Source organism: Pollicipes pollicipes, unplaced genomic scaffold, assembly GCF_011947565.3.
Source record: "Pollicipes pollicipes isolate AB1234 unplaced genomic scaffold, Ppol_2.1 Scaffold_4740;HRSCAF=5597_pilon_pilon_pilon, whole genome shotgun sequence".
NCBI lineage: Eukaryota > Metazoa > Arthropoda > Thecostraca > Pollicipedomorpha > Pollicipedidae > Pollicipes > Pollicipes pollicipes.
Window position 1 is genome coordinate 34,912,494 of NW_023596545.1, and position 16,724 is coordinate 34,929,217.

The window sequence follows — 16,724 nt, forward strand, 5'->3', positions numbered from 1 at the left end:
TTCATCAGCAAAATTGAACGAGTCATACACGATCCTTTACTCTGAAAGGCGAACTTTCCACCACGCGTTTCGCCTCATCACAAATGTGGAAAGAGTAACTTCATCACTGTACCGAGGTTGGACTTCCGGCATTACGATTGGTGTCTATGCGGCAATATATGTTTTGTACGACCATTTTACGCATTGCAGCCAGCGATTTCGAGGAAAGGCAACGTTTGTAAACTGTCCGCCAACTAAATAGTTTCGTCAACAGATATCGCCTGCGACCTAGAAAGTAGTCACGCATAGTTAAACTCAGATAAATTCATGACACAATTATTTAGAACAGTAGTATTGCTTTGGGCTCCCCTTACGCTTGTTGGGCGATATTAGAGGGAAGTACTCTCAATATTACATAAAGTTCTCGTTTTTCTGCTGTTAGAGCAATCAACTGTGTCAGCAGCCAACGCGAATCCGCAGCTTACGACGGCTGCGGGCTTAGCATGAGCAGCTCGTTGCTGGTGGAATAAAGGGAGTACCCCACCTTTCTGTACTTTTCGCTTATTGTTACATAAGACGTGAACGATTTGGTAAAATACTGGCTTTTTCGAAATCCTTTCGAATAGCTCAGAATTTTGATTTGAAGTAGCTGGCCCTGCAGTATAAATCTCTCACTATGAAAGAAAGGAATTTCAGTTTCCTTGCTTTTCCCAACTTGTGTGTTTTATAATGTTTGCCACGCCCTATGGTGTCAAAATGTATGTGTAATAAATGCTACGAAAGCTTGCAGCACTGTGTTTATGTTATCCTGCAAATTCAACGAAACGTTATACTTTGCCTTTTATTTCTCCCCTGTTGCGCTTACCGTAGTGGCTCGTTTGAGGCACACTTGGGCTTTCGGAAGGAGAGCACCTAATGATCCATGTAACGCACTGGTTCAGGCTTCAACCAACACGCCTCTCGGTAACAGGCCCTCGCCCGCTGGGCAAATCACAAACGTTCTTTTATTCACAGCAGTAGATGTGCGCACGGTGGTTGTCATGACGACGGTGGTCACGACTGCAGCGAAGGAGCGTAGTGCTGTTACAAAGCGTTGGCAGCGTAATTTGGACTCGAAAGCGACAGAAATGTGTATCCTTATTGTCTCTTGACAGAGCTGCAGTGGAACCACCAAGTGCTATTATTAGGCGTAACTAGTCCTAAAGTATCACCCGAATATGTCTTTGAAATATGTCCCAAAGCTGGGACATTCTCTTTAACCCACGATTGCATCGAAATTTCGGGAAGTGAGGGACCCGCTATTCTGTTGACTTTATGCCCTAGCGACCTGTTAATTTTATTGTCAATCTTTGCCTGCGGCTCACAGATTGTCGTACTTCCCGGACACAGCCGTTTCGCGCGCGACACAGCGACCTGACCCCAAGCCACCAAACCGGGGTGATGTCATATATCTATCTATCCATCCATCTATATCTATATATCTACATATCTATATCAATATATATATATATATATATATATATATATATATATATATATATTTATATATAGGACATATATACGTGGTGTCATATATATCAGAGTACCTGTGTATGGGTGTAAAAGTCCCTAGATGTTTTAAATGTTAATCTTCAAGAACGGTTTTCGCCCCCAATAAATCTAGATCCGCCCCTGCTCCTAGCTGTGTTGAATTTCCCCCTCGTTGGTGGCCTGATGTTGCCAGGGTGACTACCTCCCAGCGCCGGCTGCGCTGGACGCTGTCTCACCGGCGGCAGCCAGGCCGGTCAGCCAGGCGTCGATCGCGGCCACGTTCTCGTGCTGGCCGGCGGCCGCCGCCACGTCCCGCGCCGTCCGGTATGCCTCGTCCCGGTCGGCCAGGCTCAGCGCCGATTGGTCCAGCAGGCGGCCGAGGGCGTGGCTGGGGTGGGACCGCTCGGCGGCGAAGTGCAGGATCGACCGGCCGCGGTCGTCCTGCACGACAGCCGCGGCAGGGGAGGGGAGGGGAGGGGTCGTCAGGCGGCCCGTGCCGATGGAGATTCCTCTAATACGAAATACCAACGTGGCACCATCAGACTAGTGAGGTCAACTCTGTTGCAGAGCCGCACGGCTCTTAAATCGGCACAGTTGTGGAAATATGGAGCATGCCCACCCACGGCTCAGCCACTTGCCGTGAATTTGCTAAGGTGAATAATGGAAATTATTGAGCTAAAAATGCGTTTTGATCCACATATTTCATTACGCTCCTTCCCTCGCATTATCACAATGCTACGCCGAAACGAATACGGTATGTGTTGCATTTGACACCGAACCGTATGATCTTTTTCAAAGTGCCTGGCGCCGCGGGCCGCCGCCGGTGACCCAATGGTCCCCGCTCGGGGGTGGGCGGCGTACTGACCCGGCGGAGCAGCGTCTGCAGGTCGGAACCGGCCAGCGGCGGCTCGGCGGCGCTCAGCGCGGCCGAGCGCCCGCCATCCGCCGCCCGCCGGTACAGCAGCGCCGCCATGAATTTGATCGGGTCACGCGGCTTCTGCTTCGAGACGGCCTTCAGCGCTTCGGTCAGCGGGCCGCCCACCTCTGCCGGCACGGGTTCGTCACGTCACACAGGCCGGCGCCGATCGCAGGAGCCCCGGTTCTGTGATTTTGTGCAGTGCAACGTGTTCGCGGTGTGCGACATACCTGCACGTGGTTAAGTCGTTGAAAGGCAATGCCCCACCTTTTTTTACTTTTCTCTCATAACTAGATAAGATGTGCCTGATTTTTTTTCGTAACGCCTGTTATCTAGAAATCCTTGGCAATAGCTCCCAATTCAAAATATGCTACGCCACCCCGCTTTATCATGCCAATTTTCATGCCAATTTTGGACCAGATCCACGTGAAATCCTCGCGTACAGTCGCGAGAGCTTCAATAAATATCTTGCTTGAATGTCTTGCATGCGCCAAGGTCGCCCATTCCAGAAATGCGATCTGGAGCTGCAAAGTAATTAAGAAGTGTAGGGCCGAAACGTTGATGACGCAATTTGAACAACGCATCACCATATTTGTTTGTTTTTTATATGCTGTAGCGCAACATATAGTAGACAAAATCATTAAGCACAACTGCTCTTTAGGGTTTACCAAAATGCTTTTTCCAAATAAGTATGCTGAAAAATAGCATACTCCTCCTTAAATGCAATGACACTGGACAGCAAAATACGCGATGCAAATGCTCATTTCGGATACATGACATGTACCACGACTTCACCAAGTGACGTGAGGGAAAACGTTTAAGCGTAAGTCACCGGCCTAGCACCATGACGTGAGGTCAAGAGCCACGGTAATAAAAGCTAGGAACAACATCACAGAACATTACTTGCCATCGCTATAAGCAGTGCCGTGGTCGAAAATTTTCGACAGACTCGTTATCATGACGATCAGGTCAAAAGTCTGCACATAATAATTATTGAGGGCCACACGCATAAGTATATTTATATATACATATACATATATATATATATATATATATATATATATGCGTATATATATAACTATATATGTGCGTGTGTGTGTGTAGATACATATATACATATATCGTTACATATACACATACATATGCACGTATATATATATATATATATATATATATATATATATATATATATATATATATATATATATATATATATGCGTGTGTGTATAGACACACATATGCATATATCGTTGCATATACACATACATATGCACGGTAATATATATAATATCTATATATAAATATATAATATATATATATACTATATTATATATATATATATATATATGTAATATATATATGTATTCTACTATAATGCGGCCGAGGGCGCCTGTTGTGCCCAGTGTGAAGGCAGAACCGACTTTGCGAGTGCCGCGGTCTTAACCATTTTTATGCCATCAACATTGACCCCAAGTGACATCGGCGTTGATCGCCACAAGCTGGCAATACCAGCGCGGTGGTTTTAAAAGCAGCCAATGGGAGCGCATCACGGGTGGGTGCGATACCCAGTCAAACGGTTTCATTAGGAGCTGCTCCAGACGCATCACTGCTGCGCCTTGCTAGACGCAGCCGTGCGGGAGAGGCGGCCATCTCAGCCTGCTGCACACGCGGCCATGCATGGGAGGCGGCCGACTCGGCCTGCTGCACACGTGTATATGCATGGGAGGCGGCCGACTCAGCCTGCTGCACACGCGGCCATGCATGGGAGGCGGCCAACTCGGCCTGCTGCACACGCGGCCATGCATGGGAGGCGGCCGACTCGGCCTGCTGCACACGTGTATATGCATGGGAGGCGGCCAACTCGGCCTGCTGCACACGCGGCCATGCATGGGAGGCGGCCGACTCGGCCTGCTGCACACGTGTCCATGCATGGGAGGCGGCCGACTCGTCCTGCTGCATACGCGGCCTGGAGGATCTCGTTTGCATAATTTATATCATAGGTGCAAACATCATATATCATCTATTCTTACATCATACATCTCACACACATCATATACCACGCATATACCCTACGCCATACATGCATATATGCGTGCAGACATCATACATCATTCATGTGCATATACATACATCATCATCGTCATACATCACCTACATCATCATCATACCCTCTATACATTTTTCATCATGTACATGTTGCATCGTACATCAAGCATACACTATGCATCTGCATACATATTCACCCACACCTTACACCATCTTGCATCTTTTCATACATTTTACATCATCATGCATCTTTACTTCTAAATCATCACGCATCTATCTGGATCTAACATCAGTCATTTACATACATCATATCCTAACATCTACATCATGCATTAGCGCATCATCTTTCACACATTATTCGTCTGTTATCCGTGCATTATCACATGCATCACAATATGACCTTGAGGTGGCACGGGGCTCAGGGTCCCCTGGCGCATTACTGACCTTTCATCAGATATTTTCCCTCCTCGGTTGTCATGCTTCCAGGTGAACGCTTCTTACCCTTCCCTTTAACCCCCTGTTTTCCTCCGTCTTCTTTCCCTTGAGGGCCTTCGCTCCTCTTCTTTCGCACAGGTTTCGGCTTCATTACGGTACCTGTCGGAAAATGAAAGCAGAATTCAATACACGAAATGAGCGACATTGGGGCGTCACATTACACATTTTGTAGGGAGACCTTCAGTAGCTCCAGCTCTTCACATCACACAAACTCATGTCACTGCGTCAATGCAGCCGTCAATTTTCTGAGCCCAAACATCGCTTACACATGACGTCTTGCCCACACGCAACACACACACACAAACACACACAAACACACACACACACACACACACACACACACACACACACACACACACACACACACACACACACACACACACACACACACACACACACACACACATGCATCGATTGTAGGTGCATGCACCTGTTACATGTTTAACATGCACATCAATGTTTAAGCTCGAAAACTACAGCTATTTATTTGTTTCGCTCTCGCAGGTGCGCAACTAGGTTTTTATTTTACTAGGGTGACGTCATTCATACAGCGGTAACCGGGCGCCGCCATTTTTAACGAAGGAACAGCCTTGGTGAAAGCGTTTTTAATGATTTGTGCTAATGACATGGCACCGTCACGAATTTGGCTTTCTGGTGCTCTCTTGCCTACATAGATGTAGTTCGAAATGTCATGGTACCATTCATACAATGGACATAAGTTTGGCACATTGTTATAAGCCTGTCCGTCATTTCTCGCGGCACATACTCGCAGGCACCCACTACGAATATATCATACTCATTGTGGGTAGCACAGATATCGTAGAACGTTGATGAAGGGCTTCCTGTACCGCCCACTGGTGACTCAGGCGGTACATTGTGATATTTTCAAATTATTTTTTTTCGAGATGTGTCACGATCATAATCTGCTATTTAATCTGTTTAACCCTGCCAGATTTCCTGCCAGCCAGCTGCCATGCCACGTGATCGGCCAATGTTGCGTGGCGACCCCTCCAGGGCCTAAACCCCGCACAAAATAGGCATTCCAATGCGGTGATCATCAAACGCCGCTGTACGGGATCCCGCAGGTATCTGGCCCCTTTCGCCTAGGTTTGGACACCGTGCACACTGGGAAAACGCCACGTCTGTGCCACCTCGCTCGTTACCATACGCATCGACACCTTGCCAGGCGTCTCATTGGTAGCGAAATGCAAACATGCTGGTTTAGACTTATAAATATTTTTGCGAACGGCCTGGCGTTTTGTGCGCTTAACATCAAGTAACGAGGGGTCATTTTTTGTTAGCCTCCGTACTAAACAATTAATTTTTTAGATTCATGCCTAGCCCTTCGTCACACAATGCAATGCATTAATGACGCTGGCAAGAGGCCGTCAACATATCGGGTGAAATCATGATTGTGCAACCAGAGTGGGTTAGCGCGTGGTCGCCACTGTCGAGGGAACTATGAGACCACGCTGTTGCAAATGGAGAGTGGGCTGTAAACTGGTGAGCGGTTCGATTTTGATGAACAGCGGGAGGGTATGCCCAAAATCCAGTAGATAACAGGCGGAGGGTTACAGGAAAACCAATCTAATGGTGCATACAGCATACATTTTATCTACGCACTGGATTACCGGCGTTAAATTTCGACTAAGTTAAAGGGGCATGCTGAGCTTTTCTACGGTCATTATTTATTCTTAAGTGAGCTAGGCAGATCCGAATGTAGTAAAGACAGTACAGACATTTACTAAACCCGTCGGTTTCGATTCAAACCCAAGGCAGGATGGCGGTCTTCAGGACTACCACCTTCACCGACTCAAGTTAGACATTGCAAACGCCATGCTTCGACTCCGAACAACTAGCTAGATGCATCACACACCATTCACTGCAAGACAAGGGCGCAACCGGCGAGGCCGCCCGTGTCTGGGAGGCGAACCTTACGAGCGGTGCGAAAAACAAGCCACCAACTTCGGAAAGCAGTGCCACCTGGGCCGTTGCACTTCGTTCGGGACTGCAAAGTGCTAGTGAGGAGTGCACGGTGAGCTGCACCAGCGCACGAGCGCTGCATCATCACGCACGGCTGCACGAGTGCACTGACCTGAACGCCCTGTGTCGGCGGCTTGTTTCCCGTCCGCTCAGCGCGGGAGGTAATGCTACACACGGGCCTCTCCGAGGACAGCGGTCAGCCGCGACATCTGGGGTTAATTACTGCCCATGGTAATCACGGTTTGGGTCATCCTCGTGACATAGCTCCGAACAAAATCATGCCGACCGCCTGTCGATTTATTATCAGTCAAGCACGGTACAAGATCGTAATTTGGTCGGTCCAGGGACGTTCCAAAATCGATCAATTGACTGTCAGACGGCACTCTTGCCTTGCAGTGCCACGCTCTTCACGCCAATCGACTCCAAGGAGTCCCTTCAGAATGCCGCTCATCTCAGTGCCGAAACGAGCAACAGCGTGTATGCGTATAGCACGGGGATCGTTGCGTTGATATCGCTCTCTACACCTTGAGAGAACTGAGGCGTCAGTTGGACGCATACCCTTATGTGAGCCACGCGACAAGACAAGCAAGCACGTAGACTAACAGCGCAGGACATTCAGCTGAGAATGATAACCAAACTGCAGATGACACTGCCTAACAATGAGCTACACGATCAGAAGTTCCGCACCCTCCCTCGATCTCAACTCATCGTTAGTCTCTCGTCCGAGAAATTAGCGATGGTTGCTGTTTGCGTTTGCAACGAAGTGATTACCCTTGCGTGAAATGTTTATGTATGCTCTTAACGCCAAGTGCCATCCAAATATCACACAAGCAGAGCTTCTATGAGTATACCACAGGACATATATATATATATATATATATATATATATATATATATATATATAGGCTTCACAATTATGCGAGGAGGACAGGGTTCTGTGCCTTTCTCCAGCTCACGCTAACTATACACCTTCAAGAACTTAACACGCAAATTCACAGTACACAAATGACCCAATACCTTCCACATCTTCGAGGGGCCAAAACGAAACTGGCGTCAACAGGGTAACGCACATGGGTTATTGCAGGGTGCTCCCGGTCGCCACCATCCACTCCTCGGATCAGCAGTATTACAGCGAAAACTATGACCGCTTGAGAACGACCACGACCAGCATCCGTTACCACTCCAGTGGTCTGCGCCACGGGCGGTGCAAGCCCCAACGGCGTACCCGTGCGCAGTCATGCATCACACCCTTTCCCTCATCGCGTTCGCCAGCGAGGCACCAATCACCACACGCGCGTCCTCTACAGCGCCCCCATTCATCTCTCCTAGGTACCCATAGTCCGCGCCTGTGCCGTTGTCGGTATTCGACGCGTACCGGTCGTCGCTGCCGCCACAGCCGCCCAGAGTCCGCACCCCGCCGTCCGGCGCCCACTACTTCTTGGCGTCGCGCTCCATCTGTATGATCTCCGAGACGCCGCGGTACATCTCGGTGACAGCGTCGAGTTCAGTGAGGCCCAGGCGGCGCTTGTTGCTCAGGTCGAACACGCCCTCCTCGCTCTCCGAGTGCTCGCCGTGCGTGCCGCGCACCTGCAGGCCGAGCCGCGCGCACGCCGCCTCCAGCTGCGCCGGGTTGCGCGCCAGCCGCGGTAGCCGGATGTGCACCGAGGCGCGGATGGCCGTGCCCAGGTTGGTCGGGCAGAATGTGACAGAGCCGAGTCGGCGGTCGCGCCGCAGCCGCAGCTGCTTGCCGAGGTTGACGAGGGCCGTGACGAGGCGTGCGTACACGCTGGTCACGTTGCCGCCCTGCTCCATGCTGATGACGCGTAGGTGGTCCTCCTCGTTGATCCAGACGAGGAACGTCTTGGCTTCGTTGTGGAAGATGCCGCGGCCCTTGGGCCAATGGCGCGACGCGTTGGCCGCCTGCAGGAAGCGGTCGCCCTCTTTGAAGAGGAAGTGGTTGTCGATGAGCTGCTTCTTGTCCTTAGCACTCATGCCGTCCAGCGGGTAGTAAGTACCTGCGAGGTCGCCCTTGAGGTCCTTCAACACCTGGCTGACCTCCGACTCCAGGTCCAGATAGTCGTGCTCGTTCATCAGCGGGTTCAGTGGGAACTGCTCCAGACTGCGCGCCGTTCGGATGCGCGTGCTGATGACGTACTTGCCCAGCCGCGACAGGTTTCCCAGCACCTTGGGCAGCTGCTTTCGGGTGGCCGAAGGAGATGGACGGCTGGCGCATGGCCGGCCCGAAGCCGGCGTGGTATTCCTCAATGATGGGGTCGAAGAGAGGCGCGAACACGGTGTACGCGTCGCCATCCGGGGCGTACACGCCCACGCCCGAGTCGAGGTTGGCCACGCCAGAGCGAATGACATCCATCAGCGTGGCGCCATGGCGCGTGCGGCGCCGCTTCACCTGCTCCAGCACATCGCGCGTCAGGTGCTTGCGCAGCAGCGACTTGGACGAGGAGCGCTGCAGCGTCTCGAAGGCGCGCTCGATCTCGTCCACCTCGTCTCGGCTGGCGTCCTCGGTGAACTCGATGTCGGGCGCGGCTGAGGCGCGGCTGACGCTGCGCGAGCCGTGCTCGTCCATGCTGGCGCGCCGCCCGTCCAGCCGCGAGCCGGCGCCCAGCCGGTCCGGACTGCGGTGGCTCGCGCCGGCTCCGGCTGAAAACGGCGGCCGGTCAGCGGTGCTGGGACAAGTCAGCGGTGCTGGGACGGTCAGCGGTGCTGGGACAGTCAGCTGTGCTGGATCAGGTCAGCGGTGCTGATCAGGTCAGCGGTAATAGGTCAGGTCAGCGGTGCTGGGACAGGTCAGGAGTGCTGGGACAGTCAGCGGTGCTGGGACAGGTCAGCGATGCTGGGTCAGGTCAGCGGTGCTGGGACAGTCAGCGTTGCTGGGAGAGGTCAGCGGTGCTGGAAAAGGCCAACAGTGCTGGGTCAGGTCAGCGATACTGGGTCAAGTCAGCGGTGCTAGGTCAGGTAATCGGTGCTGGACCAGGTCAGGGCCAGGTCGGCAATGCTGAGGCAAGACAGTGATGCTGGGCTTAGTTAATGTTATCCAGGCAGCTTCACACTGTTAAACAATGGTAACAACTGCGGCCATAGTAATTTACAGTGAACGACTCCGTTATCTATATTTTGCATTTTCTAAGCAGCTTTGACTGCTCAGTATTCATACCATATTCAATTGTCTCGCTGTAGATCCCGGAAAAGTTATATGCTAAGCTTTGTTTGGTGGGTTTTTGGCAGGATCGCCTAGCATCCAGGGAAGGATGGCTGTCCGCACGCAATCGTTTGCTACCTCAGGCGACGCAGACAGAGGTCAGGTCAGGTCAGGTCTCCTCGCACTTTGAAACGAAGCGGCGTCTAGTTCGGTTGTGCTTTTTGCTGATCATAACGTATTTAGTGCTAGTAACACATTAGAAACATGAGACGTCACAGCCGTCAAATTCATCCAGTAGGATGACTCGAGGCTTCCGAACGGTTCGGCGTTATGGTATGCGTACTACTCGGCTTGAGAATCAGGTTTGCGTTAACACTTGTGCCTTGTCCCTTCGGCAGTTTCCAGTGACCCACGTTTGCTGTGCCATCGGCTCACACTGGAATTAAATGATTACAAGTTCTTGTGAGATCTCATTTCATTGTGTCTAGGATATGTTCACAAAAAACTAGCTAGCAGAGCGTTCACATCCTACCACTCACATCATCGGCCCATGTTCTTGTCTATCTACTTGCCATCATCTAGGTTTGTAACTGTCGTGGGCCTGTTCTAAGCCATCCGACGTGGATTACTGGGCTTATGCAATGGCGTAATGGATGGAATAGCGTCATCAATGACGTCATCATCGTGACCGTCGGGTGCCTCTGTTTTTTTCTTAATATCTGGCGATCGTGGCAGTCGGAGTCTGCAGATCAAGATGGCGGTGCCTTCGGCAGGAGACGATAGCCCACGAGGTTTTCAGTGACCCACGCATGGGCTGTTGTTACCTCTCTTCCACTTTCCACGTCCGGAATAAGTCATTGCATACAAAGCGAATGCAAATATTTCAACAATGTCAACCCCAAAGACAAGGGCCAACACAGCCACATCGAGGTCCACCGCAAACGTCATCCCCGCGCATCATTTGTCTAAGCACCCGCTGCCAACATCTGTAGCCCGACAGCCAGCAAGCATGAGCTCAGCTGCGGGGCGGCGTCGAGGACAACTGGCTGTTGCACTGCGGCATCATCATCAGCCAGGCAGCGCGCGCCGGCCCCGGGGCTGGCCCACTGCACGGCCGGCAGCCGGCGGCCGCTGGGCCGGGCCGGGCCAGGCCGGCTCACTCACCGTCAGCCTCGTCCTCGGAGTCGGCGTAGTCCTCCGTCTGCTGGTCCACGGAAGTGTAGCGGAGCGCGCCGCGGTGCTCCAGGTAGTACCGCGGCTCGCGGCCTCGCTGTGAACGCGACAGCAGCGTGGGCACAGCGGCAGTGCTGTCGGCGGGGGAGGTGGTGCGACAGCTGGTGACACTGATGCAGACATTCGGATGGGAAGGATGTTCGTTAGCAGAGATCACTGGCGAACGTGGTGGAACCTGATGCATTGGGTTGATTCGAACGCCCTGTGGAGTCTGGCGAGTTCTCACGTTTTCTGTTTGTCGGCCATTACCATCAGACTGTTGAAGAGGTGTAGGTCAAGGCAAAGTGAGGTTTGGTGTGTCGTCGGACGCAGCCGCAGGCCCCATGCGTGGCACGCGACCTAGTGCGCGTAGGTGCGCGGCACGCACGACAAGCACCCGGACAGCGAGCAAGGCGGGTTCGACCTGAGCAGCAAGCGCTGCTGGATCCTTGTTCAAAGTCACTGCATGCTGTACGCGACCTACACGCTGCAAGCCTGTCACTGCAAGCTATGCGCCCAAAACCCCAGCACTCCTGGCCCCACCCTGATGTCAACGGGCGGGATAACTGATACCACTGGCGTAAAATAACTCCTGTACTAATGACGCAATCTAACTAATAAGCGCTGGCGCAAAATAGATTGTAAAAGGATGGCGTAAGATAGCTGATGAAAATCGCCGCCGTAAGACGACTAATCACATTAATGCAGCTAGCTATGATCGCTGACGCGAGACAACTGCCATCGACGACCCAGTGACACACGTGACCCCGACTGACCTTGTCCGTAGCGTCCTCGCGCGCGCCGGCTCTCTGCAGCAGTTTGTAGCAGTGCCCGCCGTCCCGGCTCCCGGCGGCGTAATGCAGCGGTGTCCGGCCGTTCCTGTCCGCCGCCTCCATCGTGTCCGGGAAGTTCTGCGCCAGGTAGCGGACAACGCCTGGGGGGGGGGGGGGGGGGCAGGTGACTGGTGCCGTAGTGCTGGAGCGGGGCTGGGCGCATTCAGCGACGTCTCGTGCTTGGTTAAAACTTATCTTTTGCGGTTTGGAACACAGTCGAAAGTAGTGCAATAACGCAAAAGAATATATATATATATATATATATATATATATATATATATATATATATATATATATATTTGAAGCACTCTTCTCGGTTTGCATAGACGCGGAAATGGTGTGGAAGATGCATCACCTAGAAGGAGGCTCAAAAACCGAGCAATTCCATTGATTTCGATCCCTGAATATTTCACTGCCTACTGTCAACTCTCTTCTGAGTCGTTTTATGGATGGTATTAAGTGCGCGTTACTGCCCGGCGCGACCACTGAAGGCTCCACAAACTGCCGTCTCCCCGAACATCTCACTGACCGGCGTGTCCCATGAGCATCTCACTAACCGGCATGTCCCATGAATGACCCCCGAACATCTTAATGACCGGCGTGTCCCATGAGCGACCACCCCCGGACATCTTACTGACCGGCGTGTCCCATGAACGAACCCCGAACATCTCACTAGCCGGCGTGTCCCCCGAACACCTCACTGACCGGCGTGTCCCCCGAACATCTCACTGGCCGGCGTGTCCCCCGAACATCTCACTGGCCGGGTGTCCCCCGAACATCTCACTGACCGACGTGTCCCCCGAACATCCCACTGACCGGCGTGTCCCCCGAACATCTCACTGACCGGCGTGTCCCATGAACGCGGCCCGGTGCAGCGGATTGGCGCCATCCTTGAGCGTCGAGCCGGCCAACTTCCTGCGGTCCAGCTGCGCCTGCACGTCGCGGGTCTCGCCACTCTCCGCCGCGCGGTGCGCGCTCTCTATCTTGCCCTGTAAAAGTTAAGCTTTGAAGATCTATCACCAGAGTGGGTTGGCGTTCGTTGAGACTTTTCAGCGGAGTTGGTGGAAACTGACGCCATGCCTTTACGGTAGGGCAAATACCTGATTGACCTGTCGTTCAAATGAGCTCCACAGAAGTACTGTACTTGACCGTTGTCAAAATTTGTGCGAATGTGGAGTTTTTGGTTGCCAGTTTGTTATGGATAGCAAACATGACACATGGCAAACCCGTCAGACCGCCCCAAGAGCAAACACAAGCAGCCTATGACGGTGGGACGTACCAGGATATACGGCACAGAGTCCAGCAGCTCCTGCACATCAGGATCCTTTGACCGGGCGCCCTTGAGCTCTTCGCCTCGACCGGTGAGCAGCATCCTCTCCACCGTGTCCATATCGATGTCCGCGTCCTCTCCGCGGTCGCTGCCTCGCCGCGGCGAGTGGCGTGACTGCCCGCGCGACCGCCGGCCCCCGTCCTGGTCCCGGTCCCGGTCCCGGTCCCGGTCATGGTCCTGGTCCCGGCCGCGGTCCTGGGTCCTGTTCCGTTCCCGAAGTTTAGCGCCCTTCTCGGGCGTTGGCGGCCGGGACTCGTCCGCCGGGTTGGTTAGGTAGTAGCTGGCGGTGTTGCCGCGCTGCCGACGCCCGCAGGGGACCGTCAGGGGATCGTCTGAGCTGCTCTCGGAACGGATCCGGGAATACGGCTCTGCCCGTCCGTCATCTGCCGTCTCTCAGGTGTGAGATCTGATCAGGCGACTGCTGGCTGAACGGACAGTCTTACACGGAGTCGGGAGAGAGGGACTCGGTTCATACGGAGCTGGAAAACGACGCCAGCTCTTAAAGTGAGTGACATAATCAATATTCTCATGCTCACTAGGGGACGATTCCATTTCATACTCATCCAGCCACCTTCTCTTCTTGGCTTGTTCAAATAATGAGTATAATTTCATTTGAGCAGCCAAAACCGACAGTGCTCTGGACTCACCAAATCCTTCACATTATCGTTGCCACCCTTTTCAATCAAGTAGTTGTAGTTCTTCTTGGCCTTCTTAGAATCGCTGGCCATAGCCGCATAATGCTGAGGCGCCCGCGAGTCCTGAACGAGCGTGACAAAAAAGTTAAAGTTGATATACTAACGTCTGCCACTGGTTGCAATACATCACTGCCTCATTAAGCACTCCTGTTTCTTAAATAAGTGAGTCCGGAACACGCTAAGGCCTGCTGTCGGTTGCGGTACGTCAATGCCCCGTGAAGCACTCTTCCTTCTTGAATAAGCGAATGCATGACGTCAGTGAAACACGCTGAACCCTGCTGTCGGCTGTGATACGTCACTGCCCCGTGAAACATTCCTTCTTCTTGAATAAATGAGTGCATGACGTCAGTGAAACACGCTGAAGCCTGCTGCCAGTTGCGAAGCCCCGATACCGCTAGCGCTCATTCCTAAATAGATAACCACAACGAAGTCGGCTTGAATTGTGTCGCCAGCATTTTAGACCAGTATAAATGTGAAACGAAGGTGACGGATGCATCTAAAAAAGTGAATTTGAGTGAAGCAGCACGAGGAACGCAGCACGTGATAGCTGAGTGTGCTTTGTGTGCTTTTCATGTGTACTTTTATTGACATTTAATATTCATTGGACATGTGACATGTTTGTCTCGCGGATATCTCACCACCAGACAAATTTGCACGTGGCAGATTCTCTACTCTCTGCTCTTCTCCCCCTCCTCCCGTCGTACTCGCCTTGTCCAGGATATGCACGCCGGCCGGGTAGCGCTCGGTCAAAAACTGGATGACGGGCGTGTGTCCGTACCAGGCGGCCAGGTGTAGCGGCAGCCGGCCCTGCTCGTCTAGCGACTGCACCAGCTTGGCGGACTTCGAGTGGGGGCCCTTGATGCGCGCCAGTTCCTTGACCTCGGCCACATCGCCGCGCGCTGCCGCGATGTGTATGGCCGCGATCTGCTCCTGCGGGCGGCGGAGAGAGGCGGCGCTGCGGTGACGAAGGGGACGGGGGCGGGTCGGAGCGGCGGCAGCGTGCGACACCAGCAGGACGGTTGATACATGCAGTCGCTGACGCGGCAGCCCCGGCGCATGACCGGCGGCCCCGCTGGCTGGTGGGTGGGGATGGAGCTCAGGCCATGCGCTGCTCCAGTGCAGGGGCGTGTCTCCTCGGCCTACGGACGTTACAGCGCGGAGGCAGCGATGCTGCTGCTGCCCCTCACTCACCATGAAGGCGGGTGCCGCCTTGAGAATACCTCGCGCCTGCTCGTTCCAGGCCGTTTTGCCGTGCAGACTGTCGCCGTGCCCGTCGACCAGCACCTGCTCCAGCTTCTCCAGGTCGCCTTGGCGGATCCAGGTGTCGATCTGAGCCGAGGTCACGTCCTTCTCGTCGAGCCGCGGGCTGGGCGGCGGCTCGGACGTGGTGGACTCCTGGTGTGGTGGGCCGGTCAGGCGTGGAGCGGACACGGCGGGCACAGCTGCGGGCGGCCCGCCGCCCGCCTGAGTCTATGGACTGGGTCTGTTTGCAACTGACGGGATGGGCTGGCCTCCCAGGCCGGGCCTGAGCTGCCCTACCTGCGATTTATATGGGTGAATCGACATGCATATTCGATCTGGGTGCGTTTTGCAGCTGGTCTTATTTACATATCGATCTAAGATAGGATGCCTAGTACAGGTTGCTAGCACATTCCGGGCAACGTGGCTGCGACTACGTTTATCTTCTCGTGTCAACAGGCATTGTGAATCGCTGATAACAGAATGCATTTCATACGGAGAACAGATGCATTAGAGCGGAAGTCAAATGCCCTTCAAACGAAGTGTAGTGAACAGCAACGTCCTTTCAGCCGCTTATTACAAAGCATGGGCTTTGATTTCCGTCACTGAGGGGGCCTGTGCCTCTGCGGTGCACGTACACGGTAAACATGCGGTCTATCGACGCATCCGCGTTTTAACGCGACGTACTCTCCTCTACTTTCCCATTCCATACAACTACTGAATCAATCTGCTACAATCACTGAATCCCGTCCTTCCCATCTCAATCTGTTGGTAAGCGTTTGCTCCGATGTTGCAGTCACCTGCGGTCACTTAAGCCCTGTCCTAGCTGGAATGGACGCCTGGAAGCGGTTATCTGTCTGGTAACGTCCTCTCAATCATTTCCCCTTTCCGAGACTCCGTCCTAGAGACTCACCCAGTCCGGGCGGCCAGTGGATCTGTGGCTCCGGATCCGGATCTGGATCATGTGGCCCCCCTCCGTCTCATCTGCTCTCACCACCCTGTCTCTGCGGCTGTCCGACCCCCTAATGCTCCTCTGTTTCCTGCCTTCAGCCTGTCTCTGCGACTGTCTGCGACTTTCAAGCCTGTCTCTGCGCCTCCGCTCCTACCTTGCGCGTTTCCTCACCCGCTCCCCATGGCTGTCTGGCCCCCCCCCCTCCTCTCTCTGGCATGAGTCCTTACCTGGTCCCGGCAGCTGTTCGACCCCCCCCCCCCCCCCCTCCCGGCACGCGTCCTCTCCCTCTCGGCGGCTGTTCGGCGCTCCCCCTCCCCCTCTCTCTGTGGCACGAGTCCTTACCTAGTCTCGGCAGCA

General features: G+C 53.3%; 1 protein-coding gene across 1 annotated transcript; it reads right to left on the minus strand.

Annotated features, from left to right (window-relative positions):
* Positions 1-8,230: 8,230 nt before the first annotated feature.
* On the minus strand, positions 8,231-16,379 carry LOC119098276 (uncharacterized). Its single transcript, XM_037221198.1, is given in 10 exon segments — positions 8,231-9,136; positions 9,138-9,607; positions 11,271-11,376; positions 12,095-12,252; positions 12,996-13,140; positions 13,431-13,778; positions 14,129-14,239; positions 14,885-15,106; positions 15,368-15,571; positions 16,329-16,379. Coding segments are annotated over 10 exon segments (2,571 nt in total). The 3' UTR covers positions 8,231-8,380.
* Positions 16,380-16,724: the final 345 nt, after the last annotated feature.